General features: G+C 65.4%; 2 protein-coding genes across 9 annotated transcripts in view; one reads left to right on the forward strand and one right to left on the reverse strand.

Annotated features, from left to right (window-relative positions):
• The window catches only part of Syt7 (synaptotagmin VII), a 42,260-nt gene extending 22,812 nt beyond the window's left edge, over positions 1-19,448 (forward strand). For 3 of the 8 annotated variants that reach the window (XM_013506496.1, XM_013506499.1, XM_013506498.1), the window contains 8 exons: positions 1,809-2,177; positions 4,900-5,022; positions 8,790-8,925; positions 12,087-12,357; positions 14,093-14,262; positions 14,415-14,529; positions 14,821-15,020; positions 16,960-19,448. In XM_013506496.1, coding sequence (XP_013361950.1) covers positions 1,809-2,177; positions 4,900-5,022; positions 8,790-8,925; positions 12,087-12,357; positions 14,093-14,262; positions 14,415-14,529; positions 14,821-15,020; positions 16,960-17,064 — 1,489 coding nt within the window. In that variant the 3' untranslated portion in view covers positions 17,065-19,448. The remainder of the gene's footprint in view (positions 1-1,808; positions 2,178-4,899; positions 5,023-8,789; positions 8,926-12,086; positions 12,358-14,092; positions 14,263-14,414; positions 14,530-14,820; positions 15,021-16,959) is intronic. The other 5 variants (XM_013506502.1, XM_013506503.1, XM_013506500.1 and 2 more) reach the window with 4 other exon arrangements.
• A 2,974-nt stretch (positions 19,449-22,422) lies between these two features.
• Lrrc10b (leucine rich repeat containing 10B) lies at positions 22,423-24,141 on the reverse strand (the record flags this gene model as incomplete). Its single annotated transcript, XM_013506504.1, is given in 1 exon segment — positions 22,423-24,141. A coding segment is annotated over 1 exon segment (868 nt), but the record flags the coding sequence as incomplete, so codon positions are not given.

Genomic DNA, 24,141 nt, shown 5'->3' on the forward strand with positions numbered 1-24,141 from the left:
CCCTTCCCCGCGGCCGGACCCTCCTGGCTCCCGCAGAAGTTTCCCCCTGGGGACCACTGAGGGCCCTGGCTGAGACCCCCTTTTCTTGTTGGCTTGAGTGACCATAGGGCCATTCCTCCTGACATCCGGCCTGCGGGCAGTCCCGTGCCCTGCGTGCCTGGCTGCCCAGCCCGTCTCCAGGCTGGTGAGGCCTCCATGCCCTACGCTGGCTCCAGGCCTGGAGGTACCAATTTTAGTTTCCTGTGACTGAGAGTTTGTAAATTGGACTAATTTTGGATGTGATAGGAAATGAAAATGAGGTCAGCGAGGAGGAGGAGGTGGCCACGGGCGTGCCGCCCTCCTCTGGTCTCAACCCCAGCTGCCTCGCAAGCCGCGGGCTCACTTGGCGCCAGGCGGAAGCCTGGTTGCAGGCCCTCCTCAGGCCAGGCTGCGCCCCAGGGAGACCCCAGTCAGGCACGTTCTGCTTTCTCTTCCCTCTCTCTTGCGTTCTCTCTTTGCTCTGCTCTGGCGCTCTCCCTCCCTCTTCCTCTCTCCCGCTGTCTCTCTCTGTCTTTCTCTCTCTCCCCTCAGCCCACAGGGGCAGCCTAACTGTTGTGTTTTGGTTCCCAGCTAGGTTTCGGGGTGACAGAGGCAGGGTCTGGTTGTGTGGTGAACATGGCTCCCAAGGGCCCTGGGCCTCCTCCCCACCTCCCCAGGGGGACACGGCTGCCCCATGGCCCCAGACCAAGGGTAAGCAAGGTTGACAAGGGGAGGCCCACATAGGGTGTCTGTAGGCTTTGTGAGCCCCAAACCCTGCAAACCAATGCCAGGGGCCGTGCCCCAGGAAAATTCGATTCCTAGGCCAGTTGGGGACCCCAGGCTACCGTGCTGATTCCACCCTAGACGGCGGGACTGGCAGAGGGAGGGGGCAGGGAAGGGAACCCTGAGGTCTGGGGAGGTGGAAAGGCTTCTCCAGAGCCGCCGATAGTAAGTGACAGAGGTCAGCTCTGAATCAAGGCCCTCTGGCCCTGCACTACCTCTGGCCAACCAGGTCCTGTTTCCTGGCTGCCCTCACACCAACCTCGCCCTGACCCCAGCGATTCCCAGAGCTGCCTGACATGGGAACCTTCCTGCAGGTGCATAAAAGACAGGGCAGCCACCCATCCTCTGTCAGAGCAGGGTCAAGGGGCCAGAGGTGTGGGTCTGTGGCTCCCTGTGTGCTCCTCTCTTGGTCCCTTCCTGGACAGGGAGTTGCTCCTAAGGATCCCAGAGAAGATGCTGAGCCCCAGAACAAAGAGCCCCAGCAGGAGGTTGGAGCTGTGCCCCAGAGCCTCCTGGGCGGTGGTGGGGGAAGAGGTCTTGGGCCCCAGGCCGCTTCCTCTCCTCCCCTGGGAGCACAATGCAGGAATGTGTGGTCCTGCCGCCAGGCATTACTAGGCCAGGTCTGCGTGGGCCTGGATTTCCTCCTTCAAAGGCAGTGGGCCTCAGAACCCAGAGCCACACTTTCCTAGTGCCCCCAGCGAGACCACACCCCTCTGCTCCTACGTGAGGCGGCCGAGGGTCCAGGGAACCTGCCTTCACCACACAGCTGCATGGGGAGGGGCCAGGCAGGAGTGCGGGTGCTGGCCAAGCGGGCTGGACAGCAGGAGGTCAGGGCAGGCCGGGGCCTGGGGTGGGCACTGGGTCGGCAACGGTGACGGCAGCGATGGCGATGGCCCGGCCAAGCATGCCCTGCACTGGGGCCTCCTGGCCCTGGGCTTCTTTCTCCTGCGCTGTGATCCCTTCAACTGCTTCTCCTTTCTCTCCTCTCCTCCGCCCCCCCCCCCAAGTTTCGAGGACTCCACCCTGTCCACGGCCACTACCCTTGAGTCTATTCCCAGCTCCACGGGAGAGCCGAGGTGCCAGCGACCCCGCACCCTGACACGGCAGCAGAGCCTGCAGCAGCCCCTGAGCCAGCACCAGCGGGGCCGGCAGCCCAGCCAGCCCACCACCAGCCAGAGCCTGGGCCAGCTGCAGGCCCACGTGGCCGCGGCGCCTGGCGCCAACCCCCGCGCACACGGCCGTGGCCCGGCCCGGCAGGCCACCTCGGCCGGCTCCAAGTACCGGGCGGCGGGGGGCCGCAGCCGCTCCAACCCAGGCAGCTGGGACCACGTGGTGGGGCAGATTCGAAACCGAGGCTTGGACATGAAATCCTTCCTGTAAGTCCTCCCCCCGGGGCGGCCGCCCACCCCCTTCCCCTGCGTCTCCTGGGCCAGCTGTGCCTGTGCCCCGCTGCCCCTCCACAATCCGGCAGGCGCAAGCAGGCCCCTCCTGAGTGCCCATGGCCCGTGCCTGAGCAACCGCGTGGAAGAGCCCTGGGGGCTCAGAGAAGCCCCCGCTGACGGGGCTGCAGTGGTCCCTGAGCACTGTCCCTGCTGGCTGGCCTAGCCCCCGTCCTGCCCTCTTAAACTGTCTGTAGCCTCTCCTCGAGGCTCCACCTCCTCCTCCCTTCCTCCCTGCTCTCTGCAACCTGGGCGGGCGAGGCCTTCACAGCCCGCACTCCCTCCCTCCTCTTGCTTCCTGTCCCTGCCTCCGACCTTCTGGAGCCACCTGTCCTCCAGTTCTCTCCTCCCTGACCTCCCCGGAGGATGCTTCCCCAAGGCTACCAGGGTGTCATTTCTGCATCAGAGGCTTCTTCCAAGTCTTTGGAGGCTGCCAGCGTCTAACCTTTGCCACTTCCCCAGCCACTCGCCCCAGCCGTGAAGGGAGCCCTGGCACCCTTCTGGGCATCAGCACTGGCTCTCAGGGTCCAAGCAGCCATGGGCTGTGACCCCTGGCACCACCCACTGCCTCCAGCTAACGTGAGCTTCCTTCCAGGCTCCGGGGTCCTTCCCATGCCCGGGCCTTCCTGGGCACACTTTTCAGGACAGCAGCAGCCTGAGGCTGGGAGAGGAGAAAGCTAGGAAGAAGGGAAGCCCAAGACCGGCACCCAGCTCAGGGCAGGATGTGCGGGCTGAGCAGGCAGACCCTTCCCTGGAGCACTGTGTGTGTCCTGCTGAGCGCTCCGGCCGGGGGCAGACGGAAGCCCCTGCACGAAGGCCGGCGGCCCGCCCTGTGCAGGCCTGGGGGCTGTGCTGCGGGTGCTTCTTGTGAATGGGGACGACCTCTCCAGCGACCCTTACAGGCCAGCAGTGCCTGCCTAACAGGACGCCCACCGCACAGGCAGCACCGGCCCAGGAAAGACACCGTGCTGGCAGTGACCTAGAGGGCGTCGCTGCTGTCGTGGCACAGGCACACCCGCAGGGCTGACAGGCGCCCCAGCAACAGGCTGCTTTCCTCGGCCAGCCCCTGCTTCCCGCCTGCGCCACTGTGAGCCCGTCCCTGGCCGCAAGAGGAGCCCAGGTAGACCAGGATCTGATCGGCGTCTGATCGGCGTCTCACAAGGGCCGCCATCCTGTGCCCAGGCCTACATGCTGGTCCCGCCCCGGCCCACACGGGGCCCAGCAGCTCCACCTGCAAAGGCCGCATTGTAAAATTTCAGGCTTTGCAGGCCACATGGTTTTCGTCACATGATCTTTTAATTCACCCTTCAAAGCCATAAAACCCTGACTTGTGCTCTGTGCAGAAACAGGCCATGATCCAGGGCTGTGCCGGCCCCTGCTGTGGCTGGGCCACCGCACTCCCCGGCCCCTCCAGAGGGCCAGGTCCCCGGCGGAGCCCCGCGCTCTGCTCAGCACCACCAGCTCCTGGCCCTGGCAGCCTGCAGCGCTGCAGAGAATGGCAAATGGGCTTCTATGCAGAGGAGCCGCTGTTTCTTAAGGAGTGAGAGGAATATCTCAAAAACGCAGCGACGGGGGAGACGCGTTGTTTTCGTCGGGCTGCTTCCCCCAGGCAACCAAGCGGAATTTTACCAACCGGAGGGCGCAGGTGGGCAGGAGCAACAGAGACGAGGAGGACTCGCGCTGAGGAAAGGGGCAGAGTCACCCCCCAAAGGTAGAGCTCAGCGTGAGCGTCAGCCTGGAGTGGCTGTCCCCAGGACAAAGACACAGAGACAGAGAAGGAGCTGCGGCTGCTCCCTCCCCTCGTGTGCACCCGGTGGCATCTCCCATTTTCCAAGACCCCATGCTTCACCCCCCACAGCCATTTCCTGCCTGTCAAGGTCCCCATTGACTGCTCCCCGGGAAGGGCCAGCCAGCGCTCGTGGCCCAGCTGGACCTTTCCCCGAGCCCTCCTGAGAATCCCCTACGCTGGCCAAGCCTCACAAAGCGCCCAGAAGTGCTCCCAGGAAGAGCGGTGACCACAGCGGTCTTCGGAGAATCCCCTGGGCTCCGGTGCCACCCTGCCGCCACACGTCCCTGTCCAGTCGCTCTGGCTTCCGTCTGCCCTCAGTGGTCCCGTGGGGATGTCTCCTGACCTGCCGAGGGCCTGCACTTCCATCCCCGATTTAACCGCATCTCTGAAGAGAGGCCCTGAGCAGACGTGGAGGCCTGGCGGTCACTCCAGGATGTGCAGGAGGGGGTCACAGGAAGGCCAGTGTGCCCAGGACGCCTGTGTGGGAAGGGACATGCGCTCTCCCTGGCTCCTACAAGAGGGAGTCCGGAAAGCCCTTTAGCTTCTAAGGCGTCCGGCTGAGTGGCGCAGAGGTGTCGCAGTGGACTTCCCAGTGCAGAGAGGGTAGCCGGCGGAGTGCGTGGCTTCCCAGGAGCCCCAGCCAGTGTGTGCCTCCCGCTGGCACCCCGGAGCGCTGGGGCCGCAGCGACCGGCCCTCCTCCCCTCCCCCTCGTCCACTGCAGCTGACATTGCTGAAGTTTGGTTTCTCTCCTGCAGGCCCAGTTTCTTACGCTGTTTTCTTCTCTCTCTTTGTCTCTGTCTCTGTCCCCCCTCCCCGCCCTGCCCGTGCGCCCTTCTCCTTGCGCCCTGCTGCTGGGCCTCCCTGGGCAGGGAAGGCCGGATGGTGGTGCTATCCTTGGTCTTAGGGCTTTCGGAACAGGATGACTTTGCCAATATCCCTGACCTGCAAAACCCAGGAACCCAGCAGAACCAGAACGCTCAGGGGGACAAGAGGTACGAGCTCAGGCGGGGCCTGCGGCGGCGGCGGCACCAGCAGCGGAGACAGAGGCGTGGAGAGGCGGCTCCTCCACCGGCCGGCGGCTGGGCCTTCGGCGATACTGGAGCAGGAGCACCGGGCCCCCCAGTCCCGGGGCGTCCATCCTGGGACCATTCTGGATCAGGCCTGCTCCCCGGCATGCTTGCCCTGGCCTGGAGCAAGCCTAGCCTCCCTGCGCCATCTCCTGCTTGGCTTCTCTCTGCTGTCCATCTCATCACTGTCCACCCCAACCCGGAAATCCCTGTTTCTTGGTGGTTGGTGGCTGGGGGGGATGTCAGGGAGGGGCGCTCGCCCGTGCTCCCTCATCTCCGCCGCCTCAACCTCCCTGGGGCGGGGGGCAGGGGCTGAGAGGAGCCCCGTGAGGAAGGCCTGGGAGAGCCCCAGGGAGCAGAGCCTAGCAGAAGCAGGGCGCAGGGTGGAGGGCGCAGGGCAGGCTGTGTGGCCACAGACTGTGACAACAGAGGTTGGCGCTGCTGTGGGAGGGCGGCGGGAGGGCACCATAGAGGGAGAAGCCGACCTGTGCCTGGCCCAGCCTCCCCCTGCCTGTGGTCTCCAGGGAAGTGGGTAGGCTCGTCCCTCGGTCAGGCCCACGGGGACCCTCTGCAGGCCTGGGTTGGTCACAGCGCCACAGCCTCGGCTCCTGCGGCTGTAGGCCAGGCGGCCACCCGCTGAGCTCTAAGAGCGGCCTCTCCACAGGGGCCCTGGGCAGGGACAGGGACTAGGCTTCGACCGGCAACCCTGGTGCTCCCTGCAAGCCTTGGGCATAGGGGAGGATATCCTAGGCTGCTACCAGGGGCTGGCAGTTAGGACAGGTGGGCAGGCTGAGACCTGGCAGCTCAGGGTCTCCAGGGGCCCTGGGGCCCCTCTCACTCTCTTCCTCTGGCCTCAGGGCAAGTCCCGGCTAGCCCGGGTGCCCAGGGAGGGTGGGGCCTGGGCGACTCTCTGGCCTGGTGACACATGTGTGCCCAGGCCCTGAGCCTGGGTCTGGGCATGGCGGCAGGGGAGCTGGGCCGGGGCGAGGCTGGGTACAGCAGGAGGTCAGGGCGTGAGGGAGCAGATCTGGAAACAGATTTCTCTTCACCCACATGCCCACTAGCCCGCGCCATCTCACTCCCTCCTGTCTGCCCTCTCGCCGCAAGTGCGGCTCCATAGTCACCGCCGCATCCTCTGGTCACCACTTCCATCCGCTGCCCACTGCCCTCCTGGGACAGGCCCTGCCCACCCACCCAGCCCACCGCCACATCCCCAAGCACTCATCTCCCATAGCCCCGGTGTCCCCTGGGCTTCCTCCGGCAGGCAAGCCCCATGCTGCAGCTCGGCATGGCCACCCCAGGCCCCGAGCCCCGCCTTGTGTCTGCCCTGTGCCCTGCTGGGACTGTCGCAGAGGGGACCCAGCCCCACCTTGTCCACTAGCAGCACGCTCACGGGAACAGCGCTGTGGGTGGGCAGCTACCCCAGTGCTGATCACGGCAAGGGTCTGTCCAGTGGCCAGGAGGAGGGACAGGCCCTGTGCCCCGCTCCCATGGTGTGGGTGGCCCTGGACCTCAGCATAGAAGCCCACAACTCAGGATCCAAGTGGTTTCCACCCTGTGTCCTTGGCCGCTGACCTTGCCCCACTGGCCACCCCACGTCCCAGGCAAGGCAGAAGTGTGTCCAGTGGCCCCTGCCTCTTGTGCCCATGGCCCCTCAGCCCCTAGATCAGGCCTGTGCCCTGCGGGCCACCCCAGGTCCCAGGCTGGGGGTGCCTCCACTGGCCCATGGACGGAATCCCGGCCCGGACCTCAGCACAGAGCCTCCTGTCCGTGGCCGCTGCCCAGCGCCCTGCCTGACCCACCCCTCATCCCCGCACCGCCCTGCCATACCCTCCACCACCTCTCTCCATTGCTTCTCGATCCGAATGGTTTCCACCGTGGCCCCACCCTCCCGGGGCCAGGCACCCGCTGCTCGAGGCCTCCAAGGCCACCATGCCCCTCCTCCGCCTGTGTGTGTCCCTGGCTCCTCTGCCTCTCCTGTGGCCGCCCGGCTCCTCGTCCCGTCCACCACAGCCTCCTCCACTCGACTCTGATTAACCTTTCTTGCACCCTCTCTCATCTCTTCCTCTGTCTCTCCTTCCCATCTGCTCCTCACAGGGTGTCCCTGGGCCAGCGACAGCCCCTGGCCTCTCCCTCCGCCTCCCCCCGTGCCTCGGTCTCTGTCTCTGTCCCGTGACCTCCGACGGCTTCAGTGGCGCTGACCATCTTCCCCAGGCTGCTTTGCAGCTGTGCTGGCGCTGCAGTTTGGCGGGAATAACTCCGACTCTCCTACCCTCAGCTCTATTTTTAACCTGACTTTACCTCTCCAGCTCTCAGTCTCCTCTTCCTCCCCGTGCCCGTCCTTGTGAGCACGTGTCCACGCGCGTGTGCCCGCGTGTGTGGCGGCGGGCGTCCCTGTGTGTCAGGCTGGGCCAGGTGCCGTGGTGGGCGCGTCGTGCACCCCGTCACCAGGGTGTCTGAGTCTGCGCCTGCTTTTCCCTTCCGGTTGCCCTAGTTCACACACACACCTGGGCGTGCCGGGCCCCTGCACAGGTCTCCCGGGCACCTGGGTGCCATCATCATGCCTGCTGTGTCCTGCTGTTGCCCACACATTCTCTCCGCGTCCTGGGCGTCTTGGGCTGTGTGCACCGTGTGTGCGTGTGCCTGCGTGTGCGTGCCCACCCGGGTCCTGGTGACCCTCCAGGGCCCTGCGTACCCGTGCATGTCTGTCTGTGCCTGTGTGCTAGCCAGGTCTGCCCCGGTGGCTGTGCCTTGTGTCAGCTGTGTGGCGCTGGGTGTGGCTGTGTGCTCCCCAAGCTGTCCTGTTGAAGCCTGCCCCAGCCCCATGCTGCCACCCTGTCCCTGCCCGCTGCCCACCCACCTCTCCTCAGGGGGCATGCCAGCCTGGTCCCTGGGCAGGTCTTAGTGCCCTCCTCAAGCCCCAGCTGGACAGAGATCCCAGCCTCCTAGGAACGTCTCAGAGCAGGGTGCAGACTGGGCCACTGGGGGAGCCCCGTCTCTCAGCCTGGGGGAGGGCTCATCCCACACGTAGCCCCGGAAGGGAGCCGGTGGGGACCAGCGAGCATGAGGTGCTAGCTTGCTGCACCCAGGAGGTGGCCGCTAACCCTACAGCACCTTGCATGACATAGTTAAGCAGTCGTGGTGACGCACCCCTCTAACCCAGGTACCTGGAGGCCAAGGCAAGATCACAGGTGCCAGGCCAGCCTGGGCAGTTTCAAGAGGCCGTGTCACAAGAGAGAAAATGACTAGGGAGACGTGGCTCAGTCCCCAGTAGCGTGGGAAAATTACAGACGCAGTTCTTGGTCACACTGGCCACAGCCACCGCCAGCGCTCAGCCACTGCCTGCCGTGGGGGACCCTGTGGGCAGGCGGTGTGGACAGCTGTCCCAGCCGCCCTGATCTGGAGGGCAGGAGGGCACCATGGGGCTGACAGTGGCGGGGGTGAGAGCGCCCCCCCAACCTTCCCTGGCTCTGCACGGGACCAGCCCAGAGACCAACTGAGCTCTGAGTCGGGTTGCGGGGAGTGGGGTCCCCAGAGCAGGGCACACAGCGGCAGCTGAAGCAGAGTCATGGTCCTGGGCCCTGCGCCCACTTCTGGGAGAACCAGGCCTGCGGATGGGAGCGCCTGCTGGCCCGCTCGCCCAGGCCCCGTGACCAGCCGGCCGCCTCCAGCCCACTCCTTCCCCTCCCCAGGTTGCCCGCAGGAGGGAAGGCGGTGGACACGGCGCTGGTGCCGGGCCAGACGCCCCATGATGAGTCCGACCGCAGGACCGAGCCCCGCTCCTCCGTCTCCGACCTGGTCAACTCCCTCACCAGCGAGATGCTCATGGTGAGCAGGGGGCGGGTGGGCGGGCAGTGCTTGTGGCTGACGCAGCAGCCCAGCGTGGCCCACTCAGGCAGAGAGCCAGGCATGGCGTGTCGGTTGCTTGGTGCTTGCTGCTGAGGGAGTGGGGCCAGGGTCCTCCCAGCTGTTCGGCCAAGGAGTCCTCCCCATGCCCGAGACTCCCCACCTGTCAAGGGAGAGTAACAATGATGTCTGCCTCTGACCCCATTCTGGTCGGGAAGGGGGGTAAGGACACCTGCTCCTGCAGGACAGGTGGTGGACAGGGATGGGCAGCAGGTGGGCGGGGCTCCTGGCCTGTGATCTCCACCCCCCCATTCCTCCACGCTCCCTGGCTGGAGGGCTCCTGTCCCTCCAGCCTGATCCCAACACTGAGTGGCGCTGGGAATATAGCTCAGTGGTGTAAGCACCTGCCTGGCAAGCTCAAGGTCCTGAGTTCAATTCCGGGTTTAAAAAAAAAAAAAAAATTCTCCAATTAAAAGACAGAGTAGCTAGATGTGTTTTGGGGGATTTAGCTCAGCGGCACAGCACCTGCCTGGCAAGGGCGAGGTCGTGAGTTTGATTCCTGGTACCGCAAACAAACAAACAAACAAACAACTCTGGGTGGCTTTGCAGGGCAGATGGTGGCTCTCGTGGCCCCCCTGGTGGTGGTGGTGCACCACAGCCCCGTGCCCAGCTGTGCTCCCCAGGGAGCCAGGAGAGCCCTGTGGGAGGCTGGGCAGGAGCTCAGGGTCTGCCAGTCCAGGGCTCCAGGAAGGCTCGGGAGGCTGAGGGTGGGCACCTGTACCTGCTGCGTCCTTCCCTCGGGGATAACCTGGGACGAGTCATTTTTGCACTCCTGCCCTCTGCATGCACGTGGCTTTGGGGACCCTGGCTGTCCCTAACCCCAACTCAGGGTTCCCAGGGTCCAGGCCACCATCCTCCTGAGGCCCCCCAGCCTCCGGGGTGCGCCAGCCTGCGCCATGATTCTCCCCCGCTGGTTCTCACGCTGGGGTCCCAGGGCAGTGGGGTGAGAGCAGGTATCCAGGCAGTGGGCCCTCGGGCCCAGTCTGCACTTCTGGATTCGGGTTAAAGCACCCGCACTTCCGGTGGCCCAGGGTCCCCGTATGCTGCCCCATCCACCTGCCCCTCCTCCTCGCGGCCCATGGCCCGGTCATTTGTTCTGCTAGCCAGTTTCCGCCTTTCCCCACCCAGTCCAGAGGCGGGAGGTGACAGTGGAGGGCAGTAGGGCTGGGGGAGCCCCGAGAGCCCCGTCAGAGTGGTCTCCAGGCCCAGGCACGGAAGTCAGGCCCTGAGAGCACAGCTAGAGGGGAGGAGCCCCTCGCACCCGGCACAGGGACTGGCTTGATGCTTTTTATCCTTGAGACGCGGTCTGGTTAGGTTACCCAGGCCAGACTCGAACTCCTGGGCCCAAGTAATCCTCCCACTTCAACCTTGCGAGCGTTGGGATTATAGGCGGGCTGTGTCAGGCCCAGGTTGGCGGGATGCTTTTGGCAGCTTCGGTTACCTGAGGGGGGCTGGGGGTGGCCAGCCTGGTTGCCATGGAGATGACTGGTTCCCAGGGCCCAGAGGCTCTGCCACTTTCCAAGGGGAAGCCCGCTTGCCGGCCCAAGCCCCTCCACACCACCCCGTTTGGGAGCCAAGTGAACAGAGGGACCCCAGTGGAGCTGGAGCCACCTGCATGCCTCAGGTCCCCTACAACTGCACCCCACTTTTAGACTGAATGGGGCCAGCAGGTTTTGCTGGGCCCACTGAATCCCCCGGGTCCCACAGAGGCAGAAACCAAGTGTCCAGGGAGCAGGGTGAAACCAGCCTGGGAGGGCCTGGGCAGAGCTGCAAGTTGCCGAGTGGGGCCAGAGTCCCCTCCTCTGTGGGAAGCTCAGACAGCTGCGCTCAGTGCCCCCAGTACCTGGGCTGGCATGCTCACAGCTGCTGGGCACTGCCCAGGTTCGAGTCCCCATGCACAGTCCTGGCTTGAGGCCCCCAGGCCCTGTGAGCTCCGTACAGAAGCCTGGGGCCCCACCTGCCCAGCTGGGGGGGGTAGGAGTGAGGGACACGGCCCTGGGCAGGGACAGGGCCATGGCAGTCCCTTGGTGCGGGTGAGTCCTTCCCAGCTGTGGCCCTGGGTGTGACCTGCAGCCCTGGACTCGTGACCTAACCTCTCTGAGCCAGCCTCCTCAGCCAGCTGCAGTGACAGCCACCTGGCCAGCGGAGAGGTGACACGAGTCTTCCGCCATGGTAGGTGCACCCTGCGTGCTTGTCGCCTGATTATTCGGCATCCCTGAGCCCGCACTGCCCCCTGCAGGACGGGGACGGCAGAGACGTTTCTGCAGGGGTGGAGGGGACAGGCTGGGAGTTGTGTCCTCATGGGGGTCTGCTGGCCAGGACTACTTGGGTGGCAGGGTCCCTGTGAGTGGCCGCAGCATCGCAGCCCTGGCTGGGAGCCGCTTCCTGCTTTGCGAAGTCAGGGTGGAAACGGCACACACACGCATGCACACATACGCACACACGTGGGCGCATGCTCGCATGTGTCACGCAAGGTCTGTCCGAGAGCACCCGGACCCACCCTCAGGACCGAGGACAGCGCAGGCACACAGCACCAGGTGCCCTCCAGCAGGGCCATGCCCCGGCTCTGCCCGGCCTGATGGCTCAGACTCCAGGGGCAAGGTGCGGGCATCTGTGCTCCACCCCGGGTGGCCATGCCACAGGCCGCTGTGGCCCACAAACACCCAGCTTCCTCACTGTGCGCCGCACCCCCAGGGCCCAGGGCTCCTTCCCGGGGAAGCTCGGCAAGCGCCTGTGCCGCAGGGGCTGCCTGTCGGGGCTGATTGCGTCTGCCGTAGGCCCACAGGCTGGGAAGGGTGGAAAAGTGGGGGGCTGTGACAACGGAGCCCCAGCAGCCTGAAGTGGCTGCCTCTGCAAGGTGGCGCTTGGGGGCCGGCAGGGGCCTCCCGGCTCAGCCCCCTCCCTCCCTCTGTCCCGTGAGATGCCACGACGGCCTTGCTCTGTGCCTGTGCGCCCCCTGCTGGCTGTGGATGCGACCGGCCGCCGCCCGCCCGGGACCGAGCTGAGAGGGCACGGGGTCCGCTCTGCGCGCTGCTGGGGGCCCGGGAGCAGAGTCCCCCCAACACAGCCCCTTCGCTCCCCAGCTGTCCCCAGGCTCCGAAGAGGACGAGGCCCACGAGGGCTGCAGCCGTGAGAACCTGGGCCGGATCCAGTTCAGCGTGGGCTACGACTTCCAGGAGTCCACGCTCACCGTGAAGATCCTGAAGGCCCAGGAGCTGCCCGCCAAGGACTTCAGTGGCACCAGCGACCCCTTCGTCAAGATCTACCTGCTGCCCGACAAGAAGCACAAGCTGGAGACCAAGGTGAAACGGAAGAACCTCAATCCCCACTGGAACGAGACCTTCCTCTTCGAAGGTGAGGCTTCACCCGCCCTGCACTGGTATGTGCACACACACGTGCACACACACATGCGAGCCCGAGGCAGGAGGATCGAAAGTTCCAGCCCAGGCAGTTTCGCCACTCAGCACCACCTGTGTCAGGATTAAGGCAAAAGAGCAGGCTGCGGATGTAGCTCAGCCTGAGCTCTGGGTTAAATGCCCGGCACCACAGAAAACAAAACACAAAACATGAGCTTGCACACGCCCTGTCCTGGCCAGCTAACCTGGTACCTTTAAGGCCTCTGGGGCAGGAAGACCTCTGCTGCCCTGAAGGCCCGTCTTTCAGTCCTGGGTCCCAGCCTTGGGTGACAGATTGGGGCACAAGCTCAGAAGCAGATTCTCCCAGGCCCCCAGAGGGAAGAGCCATGGCCCTTGCCAGCAGCCTGGCCCACTGCTGCCCACGGTGCCCGGGAGAGATGGCGCAGCCAGCAGGACGCCCGCCGTCCGAGGCGCATGTAGCCCGCTGGCAGAGCCCCTGTCCGCCAGGCACGGACTGGGAGCTGGGTCCTGGGCTCAGGAAAAGAGGAGGGACTGCAGCAGCCTTGGAGGAGTCCCTGGTCTGAGGGACAAGGTGCATTGATAACTAGGCCATGCCCTGCAGGATGGTGCTGCAGGGACCAACATGAGCTTCCCTTGTGTTGCCAAAGAAAATTTCCCTGACGAGAGGCCATTCCGGATGGGTTCTGAGGGTGAGCAGGAGTTCCATTGGAGGCTTCCACTCGGGTGGCAGAGCACCGATTCGGGTGCGGGGATCTTCCCAGAGCTCCAGCCTTCCCAGATCGCTTGTTCCCGTCATTTCCCCTGAACGGATGCCAAGGGGTACCTGCGATAGGTCCCTTGGGGGCCCCGTGGCCCCCTTCCCTAGGAGGAAATGACCCTGATGCTTTCCGGAGCTTCCCTCTTCCCTCACCCCCTCCTGTCCATGGCTTTCTGCCCCAGCGCCTTGGGGTGCAGGTTCGAGGGTCCCCACACCTTCCCCCATCTTGCCTCCTTCCTGCTTACCCCTAGGCTGACCTGTGTGACCCTCCCCATCCAGCCAGGAGCCAACGCCGAGCGCAGAGATGCCTGCCCTGCCAGAAATCCCCCCCTGGTGGGCAAGCAGGCAAGGGTCAAGGAGACAGGGACAAACCCGTCCCAGGGGCAGGAAGACACCGGGCCGAGCTGCGTAGGGACAGGACCCCGAGCCAGGCAGGGCAGCGCCCCGGAGCTCACCTGGAGCCGAGGCCACCTTGTCCTGGCTGGTTGCAAAACCTTCCCCGGCAGCTGCCCAGAGCCCAGGCCCAGGGGCAGGAGGAAGGGGCAGCAGTCGGGGGACTTGTGTCTGTGACGGCCTGGACAGGGCAGACAGTGAGCACAGGGGAGGTGCTAGGCAGGACAGGCAGGCTGGCACCCTGGAAGGAGGCCCAAGGGAAAGGAGTCTGGCGCTGTGTCCAGCCCTGCTCCCTGCCTTGGCCGTGTCCCTCGGCACCTGCCCTGTCCCTGTGGTCCCCAGCAGTCCCTGGCCAGCCCTGGCCCGGGGTGTGGAGCCGCTGCAGTGGGCAGGGGCGGGCGTGGCAGGGCAGCTCTGCGCTGTCTTAGCCAAGGGCCTTGGTCTCCCCGTCCCTTGCGTGGATCCCTACCCCTGACAGTGCGCAGTGGCTGGGGGTCCTGCGCGTCGCTCCAGAAGGCCAGCTGCTGGCCGCGGCCCCCTCACCTCGCCTCTCTGTCCCCAGGTTTCCCCTACGAGAAGGTGGTGCAGAGGGTCCTCTACCTCCAGGTCCTGGACTATGACCGCTTCAGCCGCAATGACCCCATTGGGGAGGTGTCCATCCCCCTCAACAAGGTGGACCTGACGCAGATGCAGACCTTCTGGAAGGACCTGAAGCCATGCAGCGATGGGAGTGTAGGCTTCTGGGCTCTGGTTGGGAACCGGGGGTCCCGGGGACAGGGCACAGACCTGCCAGAGGGGCGGCAGTGGAGCAGTGGGCCTCCCAGGGCAGCACAGTATTGCCAGTCCCGGTGACCCCGCCCCGCTGACCGTGCCGTTGTCCCCAGGGGAGCCGAGGGGAGCTGCTCTTGTCTCTCTGCTACAACCCCTCCGCCAACTCCATCATCGTGAACATTATCAAAGCCCGGAACCTCAAAGCCATGGACATCGGGGGCACATCAGGTGCGGGCGGGGCGCTCAGGGGTGGGGGGCTGTGTCATGAGCGCTGTCCTCCTCGGGAGCCGGAGGAAGGAGCGCTCTGAGTCGGGAAGGTGGGGCTTCGGGCCCAGACCCTATGCCCCCTCCATGACCTTGGTCAAGCCCGCCACCCTGCCTCCGTTTCACCCAGTGTCAGCAGAGGCACTGATGACAGCCAGGCCTTTCGGGCTCTGTCACCTGCGGGCTCTGCACTCCTCACCCCACCCCCTACCCTGGAAGGGGCCCAGGCCCCCTGACTCTCCCCTGCCTCCCCAGACCCCTACGTGAAGGTGTGGCTGATGTACAAGGACAAGCGAGTGGAGAAGAAGAAGACGGTGACCATGAAGAGGAACCTGAACCCCGTCTTCAACGAGTCCTTTGCCTTCGACATCCCCACGGAGAAGCTGCGGGAGACCACCATCGTCATCACCGTCATGGACAAGGACAAGCTGAGCCGCAACGACGTCATCGGCAAGGTAGGGCCATCCGCGGGGGCGTGACGCGGGGGGCGGGGGCTGAGAGCCCAGCTGGCACCCGAGCCCCCGAGCAGCGGTGACCTCGAGCGCAGCATGGGCCCCTCAGGGTTTTTCTGCTCCTTGCGGTGAGGTGGGCTCTGCTGCCCGCCTATGGGACCTTCTGGGGTTGCAGTGCCAGTGCCAGGCAGCGGTTCTGCAGGTCAGGGCAGCATCTGGTCTCACACACCCTCAGTCCTGCACCCCAGGCTCGGCTGGGCTCTCTGGAACGCAGTGCCGTGACGCAGCCCTCCACCTCCCAGCTTTGGATTTCTGTTCTCCACTGTCTGTGGTTTCCAGTTGCCTATGGGCCAGGTGGTCGGTGCACGCAGACCGGGTCCCAGCCCTGCTTCTTCTTCCGGGTGGTGCTGGGACTCGAACCCAGAGCCCTATGAGCTGGGCAGTGCCGTCCCAACCCTCCGGCCCTGCCTCCTAGCACCATCCCTCTGCACGGGGCCTTGCCTCCTCCCAAGTGCTGTTCGACAATCCGGCTATGCAGCAGAGGGGCGGTGAGACGGCTGGGGACTGCAGGAGGGGCCCACATGCACACCTGCTGCACCCCAAGTCCTTGTGGAAGTGCTACTCCCGAGGCGAGCGGTGGGCGCAGCTGGGAGCAGAGGAGTGGGGAGCACGCCGAGCCCTGCACAGCCTTGCTTGGGGGCCCCAGGAAAGGCACTCAGACTGGGAACAGGCGGGAGGGCCACTGAGCTCCTTGGACCACGCGGACCCTGGAGCTCAAGAGCCCATGTCTACTCCTGGCGTCCGAATCGGTAGCTGTTTATTTTCACTGGTGGGGATGGAACCCCGGGCCTTCGCACTGAGCTGTATCCCCAGCTCTTTCTGTTTTACTTTGAGACAGGGTCTCATTCAGGCTCTCAGTTGCCCAGGCTGGGTTGGAACTGGGGGTTCTCCTGCCTCAGCTTCCCAGAATGTCCTAGCTCCTTTTGAAACAGGCGAGCTCTGTCGCTCCAGGGCGAAGATGCATGGGTCCCGCTGTGGCTTGGGTAGGTCAGAAGCCCCGAGTGCAGCCCCGGTGCGGCCCCCTGGAAGGCAGGCAGGTGCCACCGGGGCTGAGGTCGCACTGCGGGCTGTTCGCAGAGACAGACAGCACACGCAGCCCTGGGCTTGGACCCCAGGTGCTCGCCCACAGCCTCAGAGGCCAGCGCCCGCGGCAGGGAGACCACTGCCGTCCCCGCTGACTTTCTGTTTGCACGCTTAGACTCACGTCAGAGCAGCAGGCCAACAGGGCGTCTGCAGCTGCCTTGCCCAGTATCCCCAGTGCCAGCCTGCTGTGTGACTCTGGCCACTCTGTCTGGGCCCAAGAACCGGGGCCCAAGAACCATCCTGAAGGCGGTGTCTGTGTCTCACCACCTTCCCGGCAGGTGCTCTCTGTCCCAGGCTCAGAGGTCACCTGTGCCACACCAGCTCCCTGGTCTGTGACAGTTTCTGTATTTTCCTGTGACAGCCTGTGCCCTGGCCATGTGGGAGTGTCCTGCTCCTTCTCCTCGGGACTGAGGTTCCTAACCACCGCAGTCCGCATGCGTGCAGCCCCACAGGGCCTGGCAGAGGGAGCAGGTGGCCAGGGCCCCCTCAGCCCCTCTGCACTTGGTCCCGGGAACTGTGCTGTCTCTTCACCCACATCCCTCAGCCTCCCTACCTGGGAGCGGGCGTGTAGCTCCAGACCCGCTTCACGGCGGCACCTGCTGACCAGAGGTGAAGCCCCGAGCTGGTCAGGGCAACCACGGTGCCAGTCCCGCCAGAAATAGGCCTCGGTTAGAGGGCCTAGGGCAGGCGCGTCAGCTCTGTGGGTGGCACAGCCTGGAAAGCAGGCCGGGCAGTGGGCAGGGGTCACCAAGGCTCCGTGCCACCTGGCCTGGCTAACACCGCTCCCCTCGTTCCGCAGATCTACCTGTCCTGGAAGAGCGGGCCAGGCGAGGTGAGGCACTGGAAGGACATGATCGCCCGTCCCCGGCAGCCTGTGGCCCAGTGGCACCAGCTGAAGGCCTGAGCACCCAGGGACGCCCAGGGGGCCCAACCCCGGGCCCATCATGCCCTCACCACCCTTCGCACACCACCCGGCCCGGCCCCCGCCGCGGGTGAGGGGAGGACACTGGGGCCCGTCCAGGACGTCCTGCCCACCCACAGTCCACGGGGTGGGCTCCGGAGCCATCTCCCTGCTTCGCCGCTCCTTCCTGACTTGCCCAGGCCAAGCAGTGGGGAGCGCCTGCGAGCAGACGGGCACACCCTCCAGAGGCCCGCCAGGTGGGCACGGCCCCCGTTTTCTTTACGGCGGTGCCTGGAGTGGAGAGAAGCCAGCCCTCCCCGCCCAGGAGGGGGTGCCGAGGCATTTGGCCCCGGCCTGGCAGGACGGCCCGCCTGCAGGGCGGCTTCAGGTGCCGGCTGGGCCCTGAACGCTGAGTGCATAGCCTGCTCCGGGTGAGCCGGCCCTGTGTCTTTGTGTTGTGTCACTGTGTATGTGTGAGGGGCGCTGCTCCCTGTCCCGGGGTCAGCAGTGTGGAGACAGAAGCAGGATGGCTGGGGCCGGGGCTGGGGCTGGAGGGGCAGGGACAAGGTGATGCCGCCCACCCGCTGCGAGTCCTCAGCAGCTCCTCCCTGGCGACTTCACCTCTTGGACATCAGTTCACAACTTTTAGGCACCTACTGTGTGCATAGCATTCCACCAGGACCCCCACTCCCTCTGTCTCAGGGGTCCCAGCCCCGCCAGCTTGTCCCCACCCCAAGACTCCACCTCTCCAGACCCGTGCTCGGCTCCCCACCTGGCCCTTCCCTGCCCTCGCCTGACCGGGGCGCCTCGCCTGCCTGCCCTCCTGGTGCAGTTTCTCATGTCTGCCTGGCCCTGCCTGGTCCCTGGGGCGGCCTCTCCCGGCCTCCCGCCCACCTGTGGATTCTGAGTCTCTGAGGCTGAGTACTGGCTTCCGCTGACATAGCAGACAGCAGGATGGGCTCAAGCTGGTCCTCCTGTGGTGACAGAGCCTCCCGACGTCCCCAGAACGCACCACCAGGTGGCGCCAGAACACCATAGGAGGCGGGGCCCCAGGCAGGGAAGAACGGCCTCATCACACTGCTTGTGCATCCAAGCTGCCCGCCTCCTGCCCTTCCTCCCTGGGATCTGGAGGGAGAGTTCCAGTAGGTGAATCGTTCCGTAGAGTGAGGAATGCCAGTTGTGCAAAGCAGTAGCCACCACCGTCCTTGTAAACCCAGTCTCCCTCGTATAGCTTTGCTTGGAGTGGGCCTGCCCAGCTGCCCAGCAGGGTGTGCGCGGAGGAGCGGCCAGAGGGTGGAGGGCAGGGTCAGCCGTGCTCCCTCCCTCCCTCCCTCAGACCCCTGTCTGCTTCGGCCCCACAGGGCCCTCGGGTGTGAGCGGCCTCAGCCTGCCACACAGCTCCCAGCCGTCACGGCAGAGGCACGGTTCCCCTCAGGAGCCAGGTGCACGTGATGGCCTGGGGTCCCCCCGCTCCATGCTGGAGCCCGCATGTGGGCCAGGGCTGCTCAGGCAGGCTGAGGGCGGGGTGGGCCGGCAGGAGAGGCGGGCAACATGGAGCGGCAGCGGGTGGGACAGCCTAGGGCAGCCAGAGGGCAGGGCACAGGGTGTGAGGGTGGGGAGGGCGCCTTAGCCGGCCTCTGTCCCAGGACCTCAGGCAAGTCACCCACCCTCCCTGCGACTCAGTTTCCCCATCTGCAAAATGATGGTAATAATACTTCACCTACCTCATGGGGGAGGTTGTGAGGTCACCATCGCCTGACCTGGGGGTCTAGCGAGGCAGAAGGACCCTGAAGGTGCTACCGGGAGCAAAGTATTATTACCGCGGCCTGAGCGCTCCGCCTGCCTGCCGTCCCTGCCGCGGGACAGGGAGGCCAGGGCCCCCCCCCGTCTTTTCACTGTGTCCTGGGCCCTGTCATGAGTGTCATCTGCCTCATTTGTGGGCACCCTAGACCTAGTCGTGACCTGGTTCAGCTCTGTCCTCCGTGAACATCTCCCCACCTGCCCCAGGACCCCACGCCACCCCCCGGCTCCACAGCCAGGGTTAGGGACAAAGGAAAAAGCCACACAGAAGCCACGGGGCGCCCTGCCCCGGAGTGGGGACTGGCGGCCGCTGTCTGTATCGTGTTTGAGTCTTCGAGTGCAAGTGTTTTATAAAAAATAAGACGAAAACCACTGTCACAGAAAAAGAGTTTTTGCAGTGAAGAGAAGAGAGAAAGCTGAAGAAACAAAAAAAAAAAAAAAGGAAAAAAGAACCATACAAAAGTTTTCCACCACACACACCCTGTAAGCCAGCAGAATTTCCTCTTTGCAAAATCATATTTTTGTGGGAATGGGCCCTGCTGTTTCGGGCGGGGCCTGTTCTGATTAATAAAGGATCGTGAAAAGTAGGGCATTGGCTGTTTCCTCTGTGGGCCCTGCCCTGTCCCCACGGGGAAGCAGCGGCTGGGTGAGCGGCGGGGACTCCAGCCAGGCTCCTGCCCACGCCGGGTAGCCCCGGACAGACATCACTGGTGGCCTGGCCCCTCCCCCAACACCCAGCGGGCCTGCGGTGCTCTCCAGTTCCCAGGAGACTGCCACCCCCCCAACAAGGCAAGCCAGACCACTGTCCCCCATGCTGCCTGCAGAGCTTCTGTCCAGGGCCCCCTCGTGGGACAGGATGAATGGAACTCGGGTTGGCTGGCGGGACCTGCGGACCCTCTCCACCCTGAGCTTAGTTCTCCTGTTCAGGGCCAGCAAATCTCCCCTGAAGAGGAGATCCTTCAGGTTCCAACTCGCACCTGGGAAGCTGGGCCGGGTCCCCTCTGCCTCCGCGGCACTGGGGGAGCCATCCCTCCCCTAGAGAGCAATAACCATCCTGCCCTCCCCAGCCCAGGGCAGGGCCTGGCAGCTCAGGGCCCCTGCCAAGGGACAGGCACACCTCCAGGGCCCATGTGCACCCCTCCTCCCAGCCGCCCCCTGCCGGCCCCAGCGTCTGGATTAAGTGGGGGTGCGGCTCTGGTGAGTGCTGGCCCAGCATGCAGGAGGCCCTGGGTCTGCTCCTGGCACAGGAGAAAGGGGCCGCCATGGTTTGAGACCTGTGCAGAGACGGGGTGCCGGGGTCAGGTGAACAGCCTCAGGCCTGCAGCTTGTCAGACTGTCTCCGTCACAGCACTTGGGACACAGCCCCCGGCAGAGCCACCCCCCGCCTCCAGGCCTTGGGTGCCGTCCTCCTCCTACCAGGCCACTGCTCCGGGGCTTCCTTCCCCACGCACACCTCTCCAGAAGGACAAGGCTGACACGCTGTCTGTTCCAGTCTGTGACCCCGACCTCCTGTCACCACTGACACCCGCCCCCCGTGTCCTGTGTGTCCTGTGTGTCTGTGCCGTGTCGTGTTTAGATTGTGAGCCCCTGGGCAGGGACCGTCTGCACGCGCGTTCCGTGCGCACGCCTGGGTGTGCTAATAAACGTCCATCCTCAGAACAGCAGTGCCCGGTATCTTGGGGGAGCCCTAGGACTGGGCCAAGGCAGGGAGTGCTCCAGGCGGGGCCCCATGATGAGGCCTACCGGATGGGGCGGTGGGGTCGGGGGATGTTGAGGATGGGGCACTGGGCCCCGAGTTCCACCTGTTTAGACTCAAACCCGCAGGGAGGGCAGGGCCAGGCCGCGGTCCTCCTGGACTCTGCTCACACGCCTGGGAGCCAGCCATGGCCAGAGCAGCCCCAGCAAGTTTCAGATGAGCGCTGGGTCAGGAGCCCTCAGCCTTGGCCAGGCCCTGCCACATTCCCTGCTCTGTCCGCCCAGCCTCCACCTCCTGCCCTCCTGCTCCAAACCTCCTGGCAAAGCACAACCCCCCAGGGCTCTCCGCCTGGCTCTGCCATGGCCTCCCCCCTCCCCCTCCCAGGGCCACAGGGGAACGGATCCTACATGGAGTGGGACCGGCCCACCCTCGGCGTTACCAGCACCCCTCACGTGAGGCCACAGAGAAGCACAGGCCACGGGTGAGGAGTGCCAGGACTCCTGGGACAAGGCTGTCCAGCGCCCAGGGGAGCTGTGACACCCGTTGGCCCGGGCAACAGCACCCTGCTTCCCTGGCTGCCCTCATGGAACTCTTGGTGGTCCCTACAGCCAGGCACCAGCACCCACTTAAACCAAACTCTGACTTCCCAAAGGAGCTGGCTCCTGCAGGCAGACAGCAAGCAGCAAGACAGCCCGCCCAGATGCCACGCTCTGTGCTGTCCTGGAAGAAAGCAGTGTCCAAGGGTGCCAACCTTGGCAGTACCAAAGGGGAGAGCTGAGTGCCTCGGTTGGCCCCCGGGAGCCCAGCGCAGGGCCTTGGCAGCAGGGGAGGAGGCGCAGCGAGCAGACCAGAGGGAGGAAGGAGACTGAGCTGCAGCCCTGCAGAAAGGCAGGCGGGCAAACTCCAGGGTGCTCGGATTGAGCGCGGTGTCAGCTCTAAGTAGCTCACCTCCCCCATGTAGATGGAGGAACGGGTGCTATGGCTTACTCAAGGCCACTGGGGGCGCTGGAGCTCACCTGTGGCTCTTGAGGACAGGCCCAGGGCATCTCCTCTCTGCTAAAACCCTAGGTTCGGCTTGGGAGGGCAGTCCTAGCCAGCCACGGCTCCCACCTGACCTGAGTGGTCTCGGGGCCTCCTGAATTCCTTCTCCCAAGCACCCAGGTCCCAAGAAGACCCTCAACAGGACCAGGGCTGCAGCCAAGCCCCAGCTCCTCCTCCTTGGGAAGAAGCAGGCTGCTCCAGACCTGTGCCTGGCCTCCGCCTTCCTAGGGCCCAGCCCAGCAGGCCAGCCAAGCACGGGGCAGAGCCTGACCTTTCGGCCCACATGACATCAGCTCTCATTGCCATGGGGACAGAGGCCTGCAGGACATTCTCATGGGAGACAGACCTCTGGGCTGGAGGCTTTCCCATTTTTTCCCTTCCTTTAGATCTGTTTTCCCGGAGAGAGGGGGAAGGCAACACTGAGCTGACAAGAGACGTAGGGAGAGGAGCAGGGCGCGAGGGTGTGGAGACAGTGCGGTCAGGAGCGGGCAGGGTGGTGCCTGTGGGAGGACACAGGACGCTCAGCCCAGCTTGCGGGAGATGCAGAACACCGAGGACTTCGGCATCCGAGATGGGGCTAAGATCCCACAGCACAGCTCCTCGGGCAGGGCAGCCCAGAGCAGGGAGGCAGAGACTGAGACCCCTGCAGAGCCTGCAGAGGCCAAAGCCATTGCTGCTGGCGGGGGGGGGCGGGGGCGCTGCCCCAGACAGGCCAGGCGGTCGGCCAGCGCCAGCCCGACAGAGCTGGGCAGGGCAGGGGCCGAGGCAGGGCCCCCAAGGCTCCCAGGGCTCCCGAGCTTAGAGAAACAGGCATGCAGGAGATGTAGTCTTCCTCCAAGAAATATAATTTATGAGTACAGTCAGTTTTCTTCCTAAAGAAAACACTGCCCTGAGGGCCTCTGCCTGACTGCATCCCTGAGTGTCCCCGGCCCTCCTCCCCTTATTGCTTGGATGAGAAAGAGCTGGCCCTGGGAATGGAGGGCAGGGCTCTCTCTGCACGCCCTCCAGACAGTCCCTGGTGACGGAGTGAGGCACCCAGCGCCCAGCCGTGCCCCACCGGTGCCAGCCAGCCCAGCTGTGCCCATGTAAGGGAATGGAGAGCGCAGGCTGCGGAGAGGCCTGGAGCCCTGTCCTTGGTGCAGGAGGCCAGGCAGGCACAGCGGCTCCTTTGCAAACTTGACAGCTGTCGGCTCAGGCTGTTGGGAGGTGGGGGAGCTCTCTGCCCAGCAAAATGCCAGGCACAAGCTGGGAGGAGAGTCCAGAAGGGAAGGTGGGGAGGGAGCCCCAGAGACACTGGGGAGCCTGGGGGAGGTGTGCAGTGGGGGCCTGGAGGGCCGGGCGGCTTCTCCCACTCCGTTGCCCTGGGCCTAGCCCTGCCTCTCCTCAGGCAGCTCCGCCCGGCACAGTGCACCCCAGAAGCAGCTGCTCAGGAACCAGATGGAGTGGTCCAGGAGAGCCAAACCCCAGGAGGAGGGTGTAGACGCCCTGGCGGCCAGATAATTGTGCAAGAACAGCGACCCGGCTCCAGGAGGAAGCTGGCTCCTCTGCTGGGGTATCAGATTTCCACCCAGAGGTGTTAGGATGGTCCCAGGCCACCCCAGGCTCCAGGGGTTCCTCTCTACCGAACCTCTCTGACGCCCCCGGACTGGCCTCGCGGACCACCCACAGCCCAGCTTCAGGTGCCCAGGCCTGGTGGGGCCTCCAGGGCCCTGGGGCCGCCCGCGGAGTTTCCCAGGACCCGGGCGCCTGCGCCCCCGATCAGCAGCTCCTCCTCCTCGTCGTCCTCGAAGGCGCGTGCGGGGCGGCGGGGTGGTACCCGCGGCGTGGGTTCGTCGCGCTCAGCCATGCGCTCTACGGCGCCCTCGCCCACGAGGAAAACTGTGTCGGCGACGCGTGGGGGCCCAGTGACCGGGTTGTGGTCGTAGGAGAAGACGCGCAGCGCGCGCAGGGGTTGCAGGTCAGGGAAGCCGCCCAGGCGGTTGCGGTCCAGGTCGAGGATGTGCAGGCGGCCCATGCGCAGCAGCGCGGGCGGGAACTCCTCGAAGCGGTTCCCGTAAAGCCAGAGCCCGCGCAGGCCGGTCATGCGCGGGAGCTCGGCCGGCAGCGCGCGCAGCCGGTTGTCGCCCATCTGCAACGACTGCAGCGCCACGAGGCGCAGCAGCGGCCGCGGAAAGCGCCGCAAGAAGTTGCCCTCGATCCAGAGGCAGCGCAAGCTCTGCAGCTGCGCGAAGTCGGCGGGCAGCGCGCGCAGCCGGTTGCCGCCCAGGTAGAGGCGCGCGAGGCGCGGCAGGCGGCACAGCCCGTCGGGCAGGCGCTCCAGCTTGTTGGAGTCCAGCGCCAGGATGCGCAGCTCGCGCAGCTCCTCGATCTCCTCGGGCAGCTCGCGCAGCCCCGCGCCGCTCACGTACAGCTTCTGCAGGCGGCCGAGCGCGCACACGGCGCCGGGCAGCCTCCGCAGCCGCCGCCCGCTCAGCTCCAGCTGCTGCTCGCCGCTGCGCAGCTGCTCCTCGGCGTCCGACGGCAGCTCGTCCGGCGTGGACTCC

Source organism: Chinchilla lanigera, unplaced genomic scaffold (assembly GCF_000276665.1).
Source record: "Chinchilla lanigera isolate Chin_1 unplaced genomic scaffold, ChiLan1.0 scaffold00110, whole genome shotgun sequence".
Classification (NCBI taxonomy): Eukaryota; Metazoa; Chordata; class Mammalia; order Rodentia; family Chinchillidae; genus Chinchilla; species Chinchilla lanigera.